Raw genomic sequence first — 19,487 nt, 5'->3', positions numbered from 1 at the left:
CACGGGCGCTGCAGTACGTACTCCATTTAAGCTATCCTTTCTAGCCCACACTTTTCATATAAATCTGGATAATGAGTCATCATATGGTATTTGGTTGTGCAGTGACCTAGTACTCTTCTTTCTACCATATATTTATTTATGAGATCTCTCACAGTGCTTAGCTGCCTTCGTGACAGTGCGGGGGCACATACCAATTCCATTATTTTTTTTAAATATAAGATAAAGGCGCCACAACTTGTGATTTTTTTATCGTGTCCCCGATTATGATAGGAATTAGCCTGGCTTGCTGCGCTTATCTGATTCTTTATAGGGAAACCTCTTCAGACGTGCATTTAATTCAACGTAGGTAAACCATTTTTCTTTTTCAACAAAGTGATGAAGTATGGCTGAAAGGTCTTTGTCAACAACGCCTCCGAGGAAAACATCATGAGCAAGGCATGGTGCAAGTCTTTCTTCACCAAAGACCTTAAAATGCTGGAGCTTGTCAAATGAAGATTTCCTCTTTACTCCTCTGTGATGGTCAAGATTTTGGTCTCGCTTCACCCGCAGGTCTTCTTAAACAGATTATTCAGTCCTCCATGCTCCACCACGAAATACAGGCCGGTCACTTACTTGGTCTTCTAAAAACATGATAGTGGTGATGTCACAAACCCTGCAGAAGTAGTCCGCAGAAAAACATTCAATGAAGCCTGAAATGCTGCGTTGACCAAGGTTGTCACCAATTATAAATTGGAGCCTCACAGGCAGTGCTTCTCCTTTATAATTCACTCTATTCTTCTCCAGCTCCTTGAGGTCCTTGATGATTCTTTTAAAACTGGCCTTAAACATGAAATCAGACAGTTTTAATGTTGAGTCCCTCACCAGTAGCACAAGTATAATAGCTCAAAGGTACGCTCTTCTGAAAGGTTTCAGATTTCCTAGAGTCATGTAGGCCCCGTTTACCTTATGTTTGGTGCTGTCCGGTGATAAAGGTCCTTTGCAACCAAAGGCATCAAATAAAAATAAAAATGTCAATCCTCTTGGAAGGGGTGTCACTATTCCGGAAGACACTACCTGATGTATAGTCAGATATAACATCAGTGTTGGACAGATCTATTTCAAAGGACTTATCAACATCTTTCTGTATAGAAGGATCACTGAGAAGACTTTCCAAGGTTTCATTTACATTCACATACTGTACAGTGTACCATCTTGATTAATGCTCAAGTTTATTTCCACTGGTGCGACATACTTAAAATTGACTTTGAAATATTTTTTCCGCATGTGGTCTGTGAGGAGAGTCACACCTCTATGGCTGTGATGAAGAGAGGGTCCATCGATGAAACAGTTACTGTAAGTTGGCAATATTTTCTTCTACACCCCAATAGCAGACAGACTTCTCAAATCTTTCCGAACTTTGGCCTGCAGGATTTCAGAAAGAAATTCCAGACGGTTTGCAATAACAGCAATAGTTGAAACTGGCACAAGGTGTTCACCTTCTAATAATGCATACAAATTAGCAAAATATGCAACTATTTGGTCATAATCAAGGCCATCACTATAGTACTCATCACCGGATTGGTCACTATCACTATCACTTAAATTTTCGCTGACATTGCAATTGGGATCATTATTAATAGAACTCGTTCAACATTATGAGCAGGTGCGGCCAGAGCACTGGAATAAAGACTTGATTGCTGCAAACCAGGGACCAGTAACTTACACTTTGGCGTTACGTTGCAAAATACATAGTGTACCGATCAGTTTCGTTCTCTTTGTCGTTACGGTATAATAACGGTAACAGAACTGGTCCATCATCGGTTTGGTTACAATTTGTAACCTGTTCGCACCGGTTCCAAAGGAAACGTTTCATGGAACGAACTTTTAACAAACTTTGAGATGTAACGTTACGAATCGTACCGACACGAAATGGTAAAAGCCACTCTGTTACAATTTGTAACGTTACAGGTCTGAAACTGTCCCCGAAAAGACATAAGTAACGTTACGAATAACACAACAATAACGGCCGCAAAAGTTACGTTACAAAACTTTTCCCCCGACGATTGTGCAACCGCCACGCCACCGCGGGCGACTTGGGCCTCAAGCTCGATACCACCTACCACTGCCTCGACCCGGAGCCACACGGAGTGATAGGAACAAATCCATGCCTTCGCCTTCCTCCGCATCCAGGGCAAATTCAGTCGAGACCGGAGCAGCTCAAAGAAAAGCATTTCCCCTGCCCGGTGTTGAACCCCCGACTGGGGAGCGGCTGCCCGAGACGCTCTCCACTTTTTTTTTTTTTTACATCCAGAGCCAGAGCAGTTCGCTGCAGAGTGCGGGCAGCGCACCAGTCTGGTTCGCTCGCCAGTCGCCGCTGGCCACCGCTTGCCGGAAGGAATTCGCGAGCGGACGGCAGCGGTGCGCTGTGCGCTGCCCGTTGCCACCAGCAATGCGCTCCATAGTCCAGTGGAGAGCGGCTAGGGCAGCCATCCTCAAAGTCGAGGGATCGACGCCGGGTATGCGATATGCTTTTAAGTTTCTTTCTTTGAGCTGCTCCGGTCTTGACTGAATGCCCTGGATGCGGGCGGAGGAAGGCACCAGAGCTCTGCAAAAGTCGCCTCGTCGACCGACCGAGCTCGACCGGGAGGCGGTCGGCAACGACCGCGTGCAGATGAGAGGTGAGGAGGGGAGACAAAGCGGGTGCTCCTCTCCTCACCTCTCACCTGAACGCGGTCGGTGCCGACCGCCTCCCGGTCGAGCTTGGTCGGTAGACGAGGCGACTTTTGCAGAGCTCTGGAAGGTATGGATTAGTTCATATCACTATGGATTAGACCAGGGGATTCTCTGCGCAGCCAGCCACAATCCAGGCGAAGTCCATGGTGCATTCAGCCGTTTCTCTCGGGAGGGCGTAGGTGTAGCTCCTGGTCGAGGCAGTGGTGGTAGACAACGAGCCCGAGACCCGAGACGCCCGCGGAGACGTGGACGTGGCACCTGCAATCTTGTCCGACTGGGAAATTTTTGTAACGTAACGTTTGCGGCCGTTATTGTTCCGTTATTCGTAACGGTACATCTGTTTTTTTCTGGAACAGTTCAGATCTGTAACGTTACAGAACGTACCTCTAGAATGTAACGGAACTATTTTGAGTAACGTTACATTTGTAACGAACATAATAACTCAGACGCACGGTCTGGATCGTATTTTCTAACGTTACAAAAAATGGAACTGTACAAAATGTAACTTTATTCGGTTACTGTTACGTATCATGGAACTCACTACATGTTCAATTAAGTTACCGGTGCGGTAACGTAACGGAAAACTCCGAGAAAATAACTTTTAATTTGTTATGTTACTGGTCCCTGACTGGTATTGCTTTTGAAGAAAAACTCGGTACTTTTCTTACAAAAGAGATTGAAAATATTCTGAAAGTTTTGATTGAAACTAATACGACCAGCACCAAGAAAGTCAAGAAGCACCTTGCCAAAAGAACTGAACTTGAAGATGAAAATGAAAAGCATAAAATAGAAGTGGCTGCTTTGATCAAACTGCTAACTGATAGATTTAAGGAAGATATGGGTGGTCTTGCAATCCTGGTCCATGTAAGTATTTTACGTAACTTTCAGATTTCACCAAAAGGAATACTTCCCCATTAGTTACCTGCAGTATTATACGAATAATTTTAACATAAGTTCCATCACTAAGACAAGCAATAGTATTATCAGAACGCTGTCCTCCTCTATTGTACATTGTGCAAGAAAACTTGATGGCGTTCTGTATCATATAGCCATAAAATTGGTCCGTGAGCTCTATACCACTGGCACGAAATGCACACCTTTCCTCATTTGTTAACTGTTGGACTCGTGGTCGACCAAACAGAGTAACACCTCCAGAAACTACAGTGTCACGAACTCTCTTGTAGCACATGAGGTCCCCACAATAGGTTGCAACTTCATCACTTACCTGGTACACTTCTAAGAGGTGTGGCAAAAACTTACTGATAGAATACTTTGAGACTATCTGTGAAGCCACACCAGTTGAGCCTTTTACCAACTGAAGCACACTTTTGTTAGAATTTTCAAATGAAAACATGCCGTAACACCAAAGAGGACCCCAATGCAAAACTGACTTTGCTAAATGGAGAAGAAGATGCACATTGAAGAACATTTCTTCCTCTCCATATAAAACCTGAAATTCATTGACATAGTCAGCAAGGTACTCAGCAGCTGTATCCAAGGCCTCTGGAGTAATGTCATCCTTAAGAAGCATGTGAATTGCAGAAACTAAAACACAATGATGCTTGTAGTAAACCGTAGGCAGGATGCCTTTAAGACAGGGTAGGCTGTAATAGAGCAACCATGAACGCCACTCATTGGCATGCCAGTCTTTCCATTGTCTGATTGTTCGAGTGCGCCTCGAGATGCATGTAGGAGGGGTGAGTGCTAAAAGTCTCTGATCAATTTGAGCTAGCTTGAGTCCAAGGTAAAACGGTTCATCCTTATTGTGGGAATCAAACCACAATTTGGCCAGGTGGTCACAGTTACCAAGCAGAGAATTATGCATATAGTCAATTTGGAAACCTAAACAGACATCAAAGAATGGTAGGTAGCACATAGCACTTTCACACCTAAACCCTCTATATCCCTGAAAAGAAGGATCTTCCCTTCTCCTCGTTTCAGCCACTGCCATGTCCCTTCTCATTTCCTCATTGTTTCTGTCATAAACATTATGTTGAACAATTTCATCTTGAATTCTATCATACTTCTCAATTGAATAGGAAAATCCCTTGTCCTCAAACCTAACTCGATGTTCGTTCATAGGCCACTTACATACCAAGTTACCATTATACGTAACTCCAGGGTGGTCACAATAAGGGCACGACTGATACCCATTAAACTTTTTAGTAGCCTGAAGCATGTACTTGGCCCCAGAATCCAACACACAATTAAGGGTAATGATTTTACTTTTGATTATTTCCCCTTGACGAGCTCTCCAAGTAATGCCATGATCATAGAGATTTTGGCATTCCTGCAAAAAGGACCTTAAATACATGCCCATTGGAGGCTCCTTCTTACCAAACCACAGCCCAGCTAACATGCAATTCGAGTCTTTAAAGCGGATGTCAGGCTTCAATTCGTTTAGTCTAAAGAAGATTGGCCACATTGATGTACATCCACTATTAAAAACAGTAGCCCCATCAGTACTAAAAGTTAAACTCAAATTGTATCGCCTAGACAAAAATTTTCCATCCTTCATTAAATTTTTATAGATCTCTCCATCATAAATATCTCTTATGTTTTCAGATGGTTCCCGCTCCCACCTGTAATTAAGCTGATCAGCAACATCATCCATACCTTCAAGAAAGTCAGCAATTTGACTCCCTACTGGTAAAGTGGCAAAAAAATCTTTTGACTGCATTCCAGGAACTTTAACCTCTTTTGCACATCTTCGACATGGTGCAGTTTTTCTCTCTTTCAATTCTTGCGTAATTTCCCCGATATAAATCATGCAATCCGGGCAATACATGTGAAACTTAAACTCCATATCACTAGAGAATATTTTCTTGAACATGTACCGTGAAGTTGGGAGAATACCGTCATTATTGCTGCCTAGGATAACATTAATCATTTTCAGCAAATCTGTTATGGCAACAGAGGTCAAACCATGTCTCAATGCAAATGAAAGCACCATAAGAAGGACTTCAAATTTAGTTGTTCCTAAATTTTCTGTGACATTCTGAACTAAATTCTCATCTATCTCTATATTTTTAGGAGGGACAGTCAGAACAGGAGCTTCCTCGACCGCATCAATCTCATGAACCTGAAAGCAGTAAAATTAATCAGCAGCAGTAATAAAGTGATCTCACTTCGATTTAAGCCAAACAAGAACAAAAGTTACCTCTTCCCTATTGACAAATTCATTGGCAAACAATTCGTCATTGCCATTGTCATGATTGTCATCCAACCTCATTTCAACTGGGCGTTCATTATCCTGGAACAATTTTACACACACTTGATATGTCACAGTTCACAAGTTTCACTGACATACTCGAACAGCATAAAAACAATACCTGAAATAACGCCTCATCACCTGCATAGGGCATGTTAACCTAGGGAGAAAAATTAAACAGTTATTTAATGGACATATGAAACAACAACTTACAAGCCAAAGAAAGGTTAGGGGTCAATACCTGAATGTTTTGATGGCCTCGCGCGAAAGCAGCATCTACAGGGCCATCATTAACGTTCGGCATTACATTTCCATGGACGTTTGCTTCTTGCAGCATATCATTTCTATTTCTATTTCTCCGCTGAATGTCGTAGTAAGTTGACTTGGGAATTCCGCCCCGTTCCGCATAACGTTTGTAGGGCCCATATCGAGGCCGGGCTCGACCACGATCTCGCCTATTTGCGGGCTCCATATTATTTGATAATGTCACTCTGTAACAAAAAACACAAAGTGCTGGTAGTAGGAACTAAACACTGAATGAAAACTGTGAGGAAAACATGCAAAGCAAACGTCTTCGTCAACAGTCTAGCCGGCACCACCACTTTGCAAACAGTCTTCTAATAACGTGTGAGGACGCAAACACAGTGTAGCAATGCAAAAGTCAAAGTCATGCACGTAAATCACAATGAAATCGCGTCTGCATGCTATTTTTGTAAGAATAACTCGACTAATAACGCACTTTTCTCTCTGGGAGGAACCATCTCCAAAACAGCTGATCTGTTTACCGACGAGTTCTTTTTCTTCTTCTTCAATATGGAGGCCAGCAGACATACGTCAACACATCTGTAATATTGGAGATACGGTTAGATACTTTTCCCGTGCAGTTATAACTAACTGAAAAAAAAGTATTAATGTCAAAAGATTATCTATTTACCTACAACTCAACGTATTGACTAAAAATTTGCCTTTAAAAAGCATGGATTTGCGTTACTGTACTTTTCTTGCGGGTTTCTCCTCCCGTGAGCCTCTGCACTCCCGCGAGTCGAGAGTTTTCGAAGTTTTGTTTACACTTTCTTTCTCGTGGAGACTTGGTGGAGAGTGTGCATCCCGTCGTGTGCTGGCTTTTTGTTGTTTGTTCTTTTCCCGTCTTGAAAACTTTGGTATCATGAAGTGGTTGTGGGTTAAATTTATTCTTGGTGATGATAGGAGTTCTGTGCCAGAAAATTTTATCCTAGACCACAAAAAGTTGGAGCTGGAGGAGAATTCGATGGGGTGGGCTTTTTGGAGCCCCAACGAGGGGGATACTCCAGATAAATTTAAAGCCAGAGAAAAGAGAAATCCGCAGAAGATTGAGGCGGTGAAAGGAAAAGAATTTCCAGGCTATTACAAAGTTTTAATTCTCATAATTAGAGGTGAGTCCTACGCTTCAAAAACTTGGAAATGCATTTCTGCAGAGGCCTAACCTCATGCTGCATCATCACTTACATATGCCTCTCGTATTACCAGATTCTTTGGAAACTCTCAAGGATATTGTTGACGGACACAGAATTGCAGGTCCAGTGCTTACTACTTCTAACAAGAAAAAATCTAGTAGAAATACCTCAGGTAGAGCGGTAAGTTGTTAAGATCAGGGTTACTCTGCTGGTTCTACTGGGTCTACTACAACATCTTGATACCTACTTGACTTTCTAGCTAATAATCTTTTATAATAAGGCAAGTCGTTTTGGGGGACCATGTGCTTTAGAAATCAGATGTATTGAACTACTGAATCATGTCCCCACCATGTATCAAAATTCAATTTTGTTGACACGAGCGTAATGTTTGTCATGAGTAAATCAATTACATTCTGAAGGGCCTTTACCGTGAAATGAAAATCAAAATAAGTAATGTTTTGTGGACTTGATTTAATAGTTTCCATCTTACATCTTTCAAATTAAATGTTTTCGCACACAGCGTTGCCTTTTGTTCTGAGATTAGTAGCCAGAAAGACTGCAAAGTCGCTTGAATCATTGTTAAGATATTGTAGAAGTACCTTATGGGTGTAATACTGAAGTGTCCTTTGCTTTTCTTCCAGTCTACAGGCAAGAGAGCTGCACAGAGGGACTCAATTACCCAGGGCTTGAAAGATTTACAAACACCAGAGGTATGTTCTAGTTCCAATATTGTGGTCTTCAAATTTTTATTATTATTATTCTGCGGGTGAATCTAATGGGTCTCTACATCCAGGTCTCATCGTTGGATATGTGTATTCAGAAAGGTATGCCACGCTCATCCTCTATCGCACAGTCAACTCCAATGCCTGCTAGATGCTGTTTGGTAAAATACTATTTATTGCTGATATTCGTTGCATGTTTATCAATAACTACTTCAGTGAGTAACGATTTTTTTTCTATTGCAGGATCGCCAGGATAATAATGCTATGATGCTGAAGATAATTGATCTCCAGGATGAACTTTTGAAACGGCAAAATGAGATTGTGCAGCTTACGAAAGAGAATGCAGAGTTGAGAGTTGCAGCGAAAGGAAGCAATGCCCAACAGTTTCTCGTGAGTTATACACCTACACGCAATCTATAGATTTATATACCTGTACTGACTTTATCTTTACCAGCTACCATGCTGCCATGTTATTTCTTAAATGTTGTTATGCAAATGTGCACTTATACCTATCTGTTCTTTTGTCGATAGATGGAGGTGGGACCAGGCAGCACCCTCTTATCTCCAGTCACCGAGAGGAGAAGCCTAATGTCAAGTACACCACAGGTATCTACTAAGTTAAAGCTCCTCGTAAAAGGGAAAGGCACATATGCCAACTCTAGCAACATATATTTTTGAAGCCAAGCCTGTATTTTATTTTAATTATTTGTTTCAGGCATCTAGTGTGAATTTTTTGGATCAGATACCAATCTCTGTAAGTTTTATTTCATTTAAGAAAGGTACTATTAGAAACTGTTATTAGTATACTGACCTTGATGCTTATGTATGTTATGCTTGCAGATTATAGGTAGTCCATCAACCCTAGCTAATGGTACAGATAGCTTTCCGGATGATATTAGAGAAAATTATGTAAGCTCACATGCTAGTTTAGTTTAAATACACACATGCATTTTCTATTTCTTCCTTAATTTATTTCTAATATTAATTTTAGGTCGAGGAAGTGGAAGATGCGGAGAATGGTCCACAGGAGGTCCCTATTGTGCACTCTGTTGTGAGGCCAGATCAGGGAGGCTCGGTGCGTACAATATAGCTAATACTAATTTTAAAGAATAACTTTCCTCTTAAACTGAAGCGCAGAGAAAACTTGATTGTTTTACTTAAAAGTTTACGCACATGATTCCTCCAGCAATATTGGGTTTAAAATTCTCCCATAAGGTTTTCCTGAATCAGAATCAAAAAGACTACAAATTGACTCAGGGGTTTTGATATACTATGCAAAACAAAGATTTTCTATCTCATTTTTTAAGAAAAAAAGATCATGATTTTTTTTAGGAAAATTAGAGGTCATATGGTTATCAAAAATCTTTGTTTTACATAGTATATCAAAACCCCTGTGTCAATTTGTAGTCCTTTTGATTCTGATTCAGGAAAACCTTATGGGAGAATTTTAAACCCAATATTGCTGGAGGAATCATGCGTGCAAACTTTGAAGTAAAACAATCAAGTTTTCTCTGCGCTTCAGTGTCTGGGACCAAAAAGATACCTCCATACCTACAATCTATTGTTGTTTCTCAGTTCAGTGTCTAATAGGAAATGAAAGTTCCACCCCCAGTTTGACCATGGCCATCTATAAGGGGCCAAAAACTACAAATATCCATTTATTAGCAAAAAATCAGTTTAAAGACTTTAAACCCCCCTTAAGAAAACTTTCCTCTTGAACTGCACCTTGTATATATCTTTTTCCAGACAAGTTTTTTCACACATCTATGTTACAAGCCAGCTTATAAGGCTAAATTAATGCAATTTACAGCACCTCTAATTATTACTATTTCTTTCCTGTCAAATTTCAGGAACAGATAATTTTGACGGATGAGGTTTGTCAAAACTTAATGTCCGAGCACAAGGGAGCGAAAGGTGATTCAATGTTTGTCAGAGATATGCTGGAAAAACTGTATCCGAATCAACTTAGCACCTTGGCGAATAGGAGTAATTCTGGAACTGCTAGCCCCCGCTTCCCAGGAGCATCAGCAAAACCACCTATTACTCCATACAAAGCAGAGCAAGTAGCAAGTAAGTTATCTAGCATGTTACATTTCGTAAATATTTTAAACTGCTGATAACAATTATTAATTCGTTCTGCTTTTTTCAGAGTGGTACAAGCTGAAGGTGGAATCAGAGAACCCTACGCCAGAAGACCTCAAGAAAAGACTAGCGAAGCGAACGGAACACATTAGAAATAAAATTAAAACTTGTAGGCCTAAGTGACATGGTGCTCCATAATTCTTATTATTTGATTAGTTTTATTTGTAAAGATGATTTATTTTTGTTGAAATGTGTTTGTTTGTAAAATATTTTGTTCATATAAGTAGCTGTAATTTGTTTAAATCTTTTTAAAAATGTATATTTTTTAAATGTGATCTGACCTCTATTTTGTATTAAATTGCAATAGCAATTTTTTCCTTATTCTTGTTTTTTATATCTGACTTTGTGCATGTACAGTTTTACAGGTTTTGTAGTGAAAAAAGGGGCATTTTGGCCCTAGTTTTCACTACATAACCCTACCTGACCTACCAGTCCGTACCAATCCGTACCGACCCTACCCCCACGAATCCCTACGGATCCGTATACGGATTGTCCGTTAAGGGTCCGAATTTACCTACAACGGATAATCCGTATATGGTTTTTTCAAGCAGGGCCGCGGCTTGGTGTGCCTGGTCCTGCGGCACGGCGGTCATGACGGGCTTGGGCTCGGCGGCCTGCTCCTCGGGGGCCAAGGGCGGGGGCACAGGGAACTGCAGAAAGAAGAACACAAAGGTCACGACATGTCACCGGCTGTAGCATCGGCCCTCGCAGCAGCGCCAGCAGCAACTAGACTTACCTCGTCTAAGGCGTTGTCGTCCGCTGTTTCATCGCCCACTTGCCGGCTAGGGTGCGGTGCCCTGGGCGACACGCCTGGGCGCAAGGGCGGGCGGGGTTGGGCCGGGGTGGACACCCCTCCGGGCGCCTGCCAAGACATCGACAGGGACTGTAAAAGACGGAATCACAAGTATCCAACAGAGCTGCACGCCCCAAAGCAGCGCGGGGCGCGCTGCAAGCCGTGACCATGCAAACGTGTGCACACACACACACACACACACACACACACACACACACACACACGTGCGCGAGGGGATTCATCGCGGTGCTCATAATGAGCTGCGCCAGGACTCTCTCGTGTGCGCGCGCTGCCGGCCGGCCGGCGACACGATGTGCTTCGCTACGAGGGAGTCGCACCGAACTTTCGGCAGCCAGCCGGCCGGCCGGCGGCGGCGTGGCGCCAATAACAGGATTGAACGAGCTAAGTTCATTGAAACGCGAGATTTGCATGGACATCAAACTTGCACGGCTGGTGATCCCTCAAGTGAACATCTTTACTCTAGCCGGCCGCTACGGCGGCGGTGGCATAACGCGAGCCAAGCGTCTTCTCGGAAGACGCGTCCCCCCTCCCCCTCCCGAGCCCCCTCGCCCTCGAACGACGCTACAGGTCCAGACACGTCGACTGGGTCAGGGAATGACAAAATCACAATCAGCACTCAAATTTCATGAAATTTCACACTCACGTAAGCCCACCGGCCTGCCCCAACCTCACACAATGCCCGCGAGCGGGCCCGGGCCCGGGGCAGCCTAGCGGCGGGAAAACAAGAAAAACAGAAAGCCCGCGCGCGCGGCGAGAGGCGGTACGTTATCACTCTCACACCGGCAACGAAGAATTATCAATAGCGTGCAAGCACTTAATACTAAGCCAAGACGGTGGCAAGCATAATAACAGCGTGCGCAAAGGGGCTCGAGAGGTTAAGAGGCACTCGCATATCTTACACAGCACTAGGACTTAACAGGATAAGTTACTGCGTTACACTAATCACAGTTTTGGAAGCTAGACAGTGCAGGCTCAAGGAAAACAGCTCACACAAACGTGCTTGAATGTAAAATCGCAGACTCACCGTTGTAGATTTCGAATCGCGACACTTCACGGCGAACTCTTTCACATGACACCCTGCTTACGTTCAATTCTTGGACTAAAGCCTGGCCATGCAGCGAGAGACCATCACCACAACTGGAAGAAGAAGACATGGCGAGATCGTCGCGAAGTTGCTCCATTATGATAGTCAAAATGGGCACTGACGCTCCGGGCCCGGGGCGGGCGGCGTGCGGGCGGTAGCGCCGCCGCTACCACCCCCTACCCCTCTAGTGACGGTTAGACGAAAAGGTTTAAACTGATTGGCGGCCGCTTTTCTACACAACCGGCCGGTAGAGGGCGCGTCGAGCGCGCCACCAAAATTCAAATTCGTATTCGCTGGAGTGGGTGTTGTACATGTCCGCACTTGTGGCTTCAACTCGCGCTCATATCATATGACCTTCATTATTACACCCCTCACTCGGATCGCGGCGGGCGCCGCGCGGGGATGGCGCGGCGGAACCCGGCTGCCACCTCGGGCGGATCCCTGCTTGGCGCGGCTGACAGCTCGGGCGGTACGGCTCGGACGGGTCCGGCGGGGCGGCGGGCGGGCGGGCCCCGAGGCCGCCGCTTCGTGAGGACACGGGTCAGACGAGCCTAAATCCACCATAATATAGGGTAATGATGTTGTAAAGTTGACTTCACTGTCAACAGTCAGCTGTTCTTGTGTACAAATACACCTGTCTTTGATGCATATTTACTAGTCTCCAGTTAATCGTGTTTAGTGGACCCAAGCCAAGCCATATATGTCTGAGAATTGTTTATACTTGATTTCTGAACTTCTGATCTGAACCTTACTTGGTTATTCCTGGTTTAAAATTACCACCAGTGATGATAATGTTATTCTGGTGACATTTTTGGTTGACCTGGCATGCCTCATAATTGTGCTGGTTAAAAAGAAGTAAGTTAAATTGTGTTTATTTCTGTGGTATTTTGTGAGTATTTTTGAGAGCATTTTCATTTTTTGTCCCGTCAAAAGATTAAAGTCAACATTTTAGTGTATAATACTCCAGTTCAGATATGGAAAACAATACACAGGAATGTTTATACTGAAGTTTTTAAATAGAAAATAGCAGTCCACGGTTAAGTCCTTTAAAAGAGCAAATGTCCATGAGTGAGCTAACAAAGGAACGAAAGTCCTGGTGTGGGCTAACTTAACAGCGAAAGTCCAAAAGCCTGTGGACTTTCGCTGTTATGTCAGCCCTTACCTGGACTTTCGCTGTTTTGCTTTGCTGAACCATGGACATTCGCTGTTTTACACTGCTCTCATGTGGACTTTCGTTGTTTTTGCCATAAACTAGTGCTTTTATAGTGTCTCTTATTAAGTTTTACAGAAATATTTTGATACCATTTGTTTGCTGATAATTTTTACTTCCTATGTGTGCCAAGCAGATTTGGTTACCACTACAGATCTTCAATCTGGAATGTTTTTATTGTCTCATGTAAAATTAGGGTTGGTGGACTTACGCGCTTATGTTGGCTCAGTGGTAATGAAGATGCGGAGGTGTATGCGGACCAGGGGAAGGTGGCGGTGCTGCGGTGGCGTTGCGCCCCCAGGCCGGCATCCCTTTTACGGCGGGTCCTCAAACTATAAATAACGCGCAAGATATGTTGCTGACGTGAGGGACGGGCTCAGCCGAAGCGGAAAGGGCGACACCGTGGCAGTGCCTCCGAAATTGGTCGAGAAAGCAACAGGTAATTTCGTCGGTCGCAAATAAGGGGTGGTTTTCGGTCCTTGACGGCGCTGAGGGGTGGCAGCACCATCGCCACCACCACCTTGACCACTAGGGTAAGTCGTATATCGCTTATTTTCGATTCTTGGGTTGTAATAGTGTTTTCTAGGCGCCATTTTGGATGAAAACTCCTGGAAACATTTTTTAAGTTTTTTTCCTTTACCGTTTTCGTAACCCTACCTTGCCTGTTATTCTGGCCTGCCATAAGAGGTGGTTTTGAAAACTTTAATTTTGGGCGTATTTTTTTCTTGACTAAACACGCAATTTTACGGCCCTCTGGGTGAAAATTTTAAGGAGAAGGCTCTATCTCTGCCAGTTTGCATGATATGAATTGTTTTTATATTGCTGTAAATAAGCAACCTTTTCCCTTCCAATAATAATTTGTGGCTCGAAAACCGGCTGAGATAGACCCTTATCCTTAAAATTTTCACCCAGAGGTCCGTAAAATTGCGTGTTTAGTCAAGAAAAAAATACGTCCAAAATTGTTGTTTTCAAAACCACCTCTTATTGCAGGTCAGAATAACAGGCAAGGTAGGGTTATGAAAACGTTGAAGAAAAAAACTTTAAAAATGTTTCCAGGAGTTTTCATCCAAAATGGCGCCTGGAAAACGCTATTACAACCCAAGAATCGAAAATAAGCGATATACGACTTACCCCATTGACCACCTCCACCCGGAACACCCCTCTTACGTCGTTCTCTGGTTTCATTTCTGCCCCTTCCCACCCACATCCAGCCCGTGATCATGCCTATTCAATTTCACAAAGCAAAAAAATACATCAATCATTATCTCCTCTCTCACCCACCGTCACTCTTTCACCCTCACCTCGATCAATATCACCCATCAACTCATACCTGGACATTCCATCGCATAACCAGCAAACTACTTTTTACGCAGATTGTGATATGACTAATGGCCTCAGCATGGCCGAAGTACAACTTGGGTATCATAATTTTAATGTTAATTGTTATGCAATAAAGCATTCTGGTAAAGCTGAAATGCAGAAGAATGCGGTGAAGAAAGAAAACGGAAATCACCATTCTTGAGCGCGGCGACTTCCGTTTTCTTGTTCCTCGCATCCTTGCGCATTTTAGCTTTACCGGAATGCTTTATTTGTACTCTTAAGTTTATTAATTTTAAGTACTTACATTTTTATAATTTGTCACTCATTGAGAGATGTATATTTTTTTTCTTTTGCTTTGCGGTGCTGGATACAAGCAATAAATTTCCATGAACAAAACCCCCTGTTCTGCTTAATCCCTCCCGCCCTCCACAGCCGGCCGAAGCAAAAATAATGACTAAGTGTAACAAGCAGGCCCGAAAGTTCCGTAGGACTCTACTTTGACGAGTTACCCCTTAGGAGCTCTTAAAGAAAATATTTTTTTTCTGAGTCTTTTGACCTACCCCCTTTTCTTTGATACCCCCTTTCAGACCCTTAGGGTTGGTTGCCAGGATTTGCCGTAGGCGTTTCGTTTTCTAGGAGTGAACCTTAAGATACCCTGAAAATTTGAAATCTGTAGCACATCTCCTTCTAGTGGAACAGACAGACAGACAGACACACAGACACACAGACAGACACACAGACATACACGAGGTCGTTTGCATAAGCCCGCTGGATAGCTTTTTCAAAGCAGAAAGGCGGGCTAAAAACTACTTGCGGGCTGACCCTAAAAGGCCCTAAACTGCACCCATTTAAACGGGCCGCCAAAGTCATGATGTCATTGTTTGACGCGCGCCTATTGGTCAGAGGGAATGTGGCAACGCTGCAGAGGGGCCAGCGCGACTTCGTCGTTATGTGGGGATTGTTTGGCGGAGTTTTTGTGGAGTTTTTCAGCATTTTATGACATGCAATAATACCCCGATGTCCGCCGAATGTCCGCCAATTTTTCCAACGCTATTTCCTGGTGTTTTGATGAGAAAATTCGTCGTTATCGAGCTGATATTTCTATGTTGGCAGCGCTAAGAAATATCGGTGAAATATCGCTATTCATAGGTACATGGGATTTTAACACTTAGTACTTTACAAACCAGGAGATCCGTAACTTATTAGTTAACTGCCCCTTACGTTATTTTAAGAGTTGAAGTAATAACTTGCATAGTTCCGAGGGCTGGAATATTCCCTATGGAATATTCCATAGGGAATATTCCATAGGGAATATTACATTGGGAATATTTCATTGGGAGTTTTGGAACATTCCATAGAATTCCACTGCCCCCAAATGGAATATTCCCGTATTTTTAACAGATTTACTCTTTACGCACTCTAAGTTTATTTTAATTGAGTTACGGGCCCATTTTACAGATCACCCACATCGAAAGCCGTGCCTGGCGCATTAAACTTCTGACTCAGCCAAAATTTAAATTAGACCATTCGCGCCCCTCTTAAAGATTTTCATTTTCTCATACGGCTTGAGTGCATTAATACGCACTTAAATCGCTAAATCATGCTCGGTTTCGGGTACCCAAGGCTCTCTGGTCTATAATAGTTTCACAGGCACTTCCGCGTGGATGTCTTTGTTAACTCATGAACTGATATTTTCATTTAAACTGCGCATTTTGAAATGGAACACCCTAATACACCCACGCTAAAAGTGACAGCTTGGTTTTCAAACGAAAGTGGTACGTTTCAAGGAAAAAGTGCTTGGAAATTACCACCTTTGCTTGGCAATCAAGCAGTTACTTGTAGCTTGCGCCCCTGCGACTCGCTGGTGTACAAGTGCTCTCTCAGCTTCCTTATCGAGGTTTTTGGTTTTTGTTTCTTGTTTATACGATTTCACAAGTTTATGTTAATAGTTAACTAACGCAAAAATCAAAAGTGCTTTGAGATTGAGGTGCGGTCTCGGGTGCAGTAGCTCTACACTGTAAAGCCGAGAGGTAACTTTTGCGCAGATATTAATTGACCTGCCGAGGGTGACAATTTTCGACAATCACCTCACGCGCGGCAACAAACGATTTGTCGCCCTGCCCAGGGTGATGTGCCGTCGCGTCTCCTGTGTTGAGGGTAAGAATTCTTACCCTCGCTCAGAGGAGACTTTTCTCGCCGCGCTGGCGTCAAACGCTATTCGCCGCATCGGCGTGGCAAAACTTCCCAATGCGCTTCACCCCGCACGGGCGTGAAAAATCTTTCCTCTGTGGTGGTGACTCTTGCGGCCGTGGGTTGGGAAATTTTAGTTGCCGTAAGGCCTACTTCTATTCGCCACCTCTGCGAGCCAAAACTGCTCTTCATGCGCTGTTTTTGGAAACACGGTAGAAACCTCTTCCCCCTCTCCCGCACCCGCCCTCTCCGGAGGGAGAGGGACGGAGGAAGAGGAGGGGGAGGGCAAGCGGCGTGCCCGGCGGTGTCGTCGGGCCGGCGAGACAAAGGCTGGAATAAAGTGTTTCGTCGTCCGGACTCGCCCCTGCGTCGGGCTCAATGGCTCAGTTGGTTGCGAACGAGGCGAGGACGCTGAGTTGGCAGCGCCGGGTTCGGTTCCCGGCGCTGGCAGCGGTAGGCGCGTAGTAGCCGCACAAGCCATGATGTTAGTCTAAAGGCGTTACCAACTCGGATGACAGTAGGTATCCGAAATAGCAAAGTGGCGATCGCCTCGATGCGAACACCGGAGCACACCCTCCCAAACAAATGATTTTTTAATTTTTGCCCACCCTCACCCCGGGTAGCCGAAGAAATCTTACCTCTGTGTGGGCGGAGGGACTGACCGTGCGCGCGGTGCCCGCCCACGCCCCGGATGGCCGAAGAAATCTTACCTCTGTGCGGGCGAAGGGACTGTCCGTGCGCGCGGTGCCCGCCATCGCCCCGCTGCGAGATACTTTCGTCGCTCGGTTCAGGGAGATGCGAAAGAAAAATCACCCTGGGCAGAGCGACAAACTGTCCCCACTTCCAGACGGACACTATTCTTACCTTTCGGCCTCACAGTGTATTGGTTGACGAGTGACCAAACTACGTCGCCAGTGAAAGCGTCGTTTTGAATGAACTAGCAGCGGCAGCACTGACGAGGATTTTGCCCTCTCCTCTTATTTTTTCTATTTTCCCTATCTCCCACATGAAATTCCCCGGAATATTCCCTGTCACAAAATTCCCGGGAAACTAGGAACTATAAGAGGCTTCGCCAATCGCTCAGCCATAACCCAACCAAATCCGGGCTCCACGGGCTCTGTAGCTCAAACCTGTCAGAGATATAAATTCTTAAGTTTTAAGACAAAAATTCCGGCTTTAAAAGGTGCTATAGAGATTACTGTATCAATCTTTCCAGTGTGTAAATATCTGACATCATCATTTGAAAGAAGAGTAAAAACGGATTCTAAAACAAAAACATTGTGTGTTCTACCCTTCGATCAGATATGACCAAAATTTAGCGTATGAGTATAACTTTCATAGCAAAAAAATATGGGCTACAATTGCCTCTTCACGTACTTAGCTCAACCTGTTTTCGAGTTATCGTGATGACAAATTGACACTCAGACAGACGCGAAACTTTTTTATCATAACTGGAGTAATAGGCTCCGCTCATCGCTCCACTAATTTTTTTTTTTTTTTTAAATGAATTGCTACAGTAGGCCGTTTGCTGAGAATCAACCCACGCCTTTCTGGGTGTTATTTATAGTTGATGCTCAGCAGACATGTTGAAGTTCCTCTCCAGCTAGCACTCACTCGGTAGTATGCCAAACGTCGCCCAAGTTGTTCCATGAGCGTGGCTGTGGTGTTGTGGATGGCAAGCTCAGCAAACAGGACGGTGTACAAGGAGGTCATGCAGCATGCCAGGCTCGCAACCTCAAACGGCGTCTTCAGTAAGCCAAATGCCTGTCACAAACATCAAGCACTAAAAGAGAATTGCAAATATCGAATTCGCATGTACATGTATTTTGATCAACAAATACTACAAAGTGACGTATTTGCAGATCTGAAGAAGCTCTTAAGAACTTACCAACCAAGTCGCAATCTTACAATTTGCTCTTTGATTTAATTAAGGAAGAGAAATAATGTCACTAGTTAACCCCTATGGTCGTTTTTTAGCCAGCCCTCCTGCTTAAAAAAAAAACTATCTAGCAGGTTTATGTAAACGACCTGGTGTCTGTCTCGCAGTTTTAAATCCCTTAGGGAAAATAACAATGAATTTCGTTTTCCTGTAGGGTTTTATTTTTACGACTTACCCCATAGAAACCCATAAAAAAATATTCGATAAAAAATACATTTTGCGGCCTGTGGTTTTTGATTTTTTGAAGGTCAATTTATGAGCTAGAATGCTCATCTTCGAACTCAATTTGTCTTTTTGTGATACAAAACTACCCTAAAAATTTCAGATCGCTAGCTTAATACTTTCTTATCTTATTATCGTGCATACAGACAGACAAACACTCAAACAGAATGAAACTTTTTCGGTCAGTGGAGTTATGGGCTTCGCTAATCACTCAGCCAACTAACAGTAGAACTAGCTATATGTACGCTCGGGGCGGTTCACAGGAGCTAGGATTCACAAGAGCTAGAGCCGCAACAGCTAGGATCCACAAGAGCTAGGCGTCGCTAGAGCTAGAGTTCACAAGAGCTAGGCGTCGCAAGAGCTAGAGTCCACAAGAGCTAAAGTTCACAAGAGCTACAGGCAAATCGGCTGTTACCGTTTGCTGACTATACTCAGTGGTTCGCGTAGGAGCAAAGTGCGTAGATCGAGGGTCTGTCCAGTTGTGCGCA

At 43.8% G+C, this 19,487-nt stretch overlaps 1 protein-coding gene across 2 annotated transcripts in view; it reads right to left on the bottom strand.

Moving 5' to 3' along the window:
- Positions 1 to 19,487, bottom strand: part of LOC127749727 (uncharacterized) — a 128,375-nt gene that overhangs the window by 26,859 nt on the left and 82,029 nt on the right. For both annotated transcript variants that reach the window (XM_052269125.1, XM_052269126.1), the window contains exon 5: positions 18,453 to 18,602. In XM_052269125.1, coding sequence (XP_052125085.1) covers positions 18,453 to 18,602 — 150 coding nt within the window. The remainder of the gene's footprint in view (positions 1 to 18,452; positions 18,603 to 19,487) is intronic.

Source organism: Frankliniella occidentalis, unplaced genomic scaffold (assembly GCF_000697945.3).
Source record: "Frankliniella occidentalis isolate FOCC.00 unplaced genomic scaffold, Focc_3.1 Scaffold84, whole genome shotgun sequence".
Lineage (NCBI taxonomy): Eukaryota > Metazoa > Arthropoda > Insecta > Thysanoptera > Thripidae > Frankliniella > Frankliniella occidentalis.
This window is presented reverse-complemented; position numbering and strand designations above follow the sequence as displayed.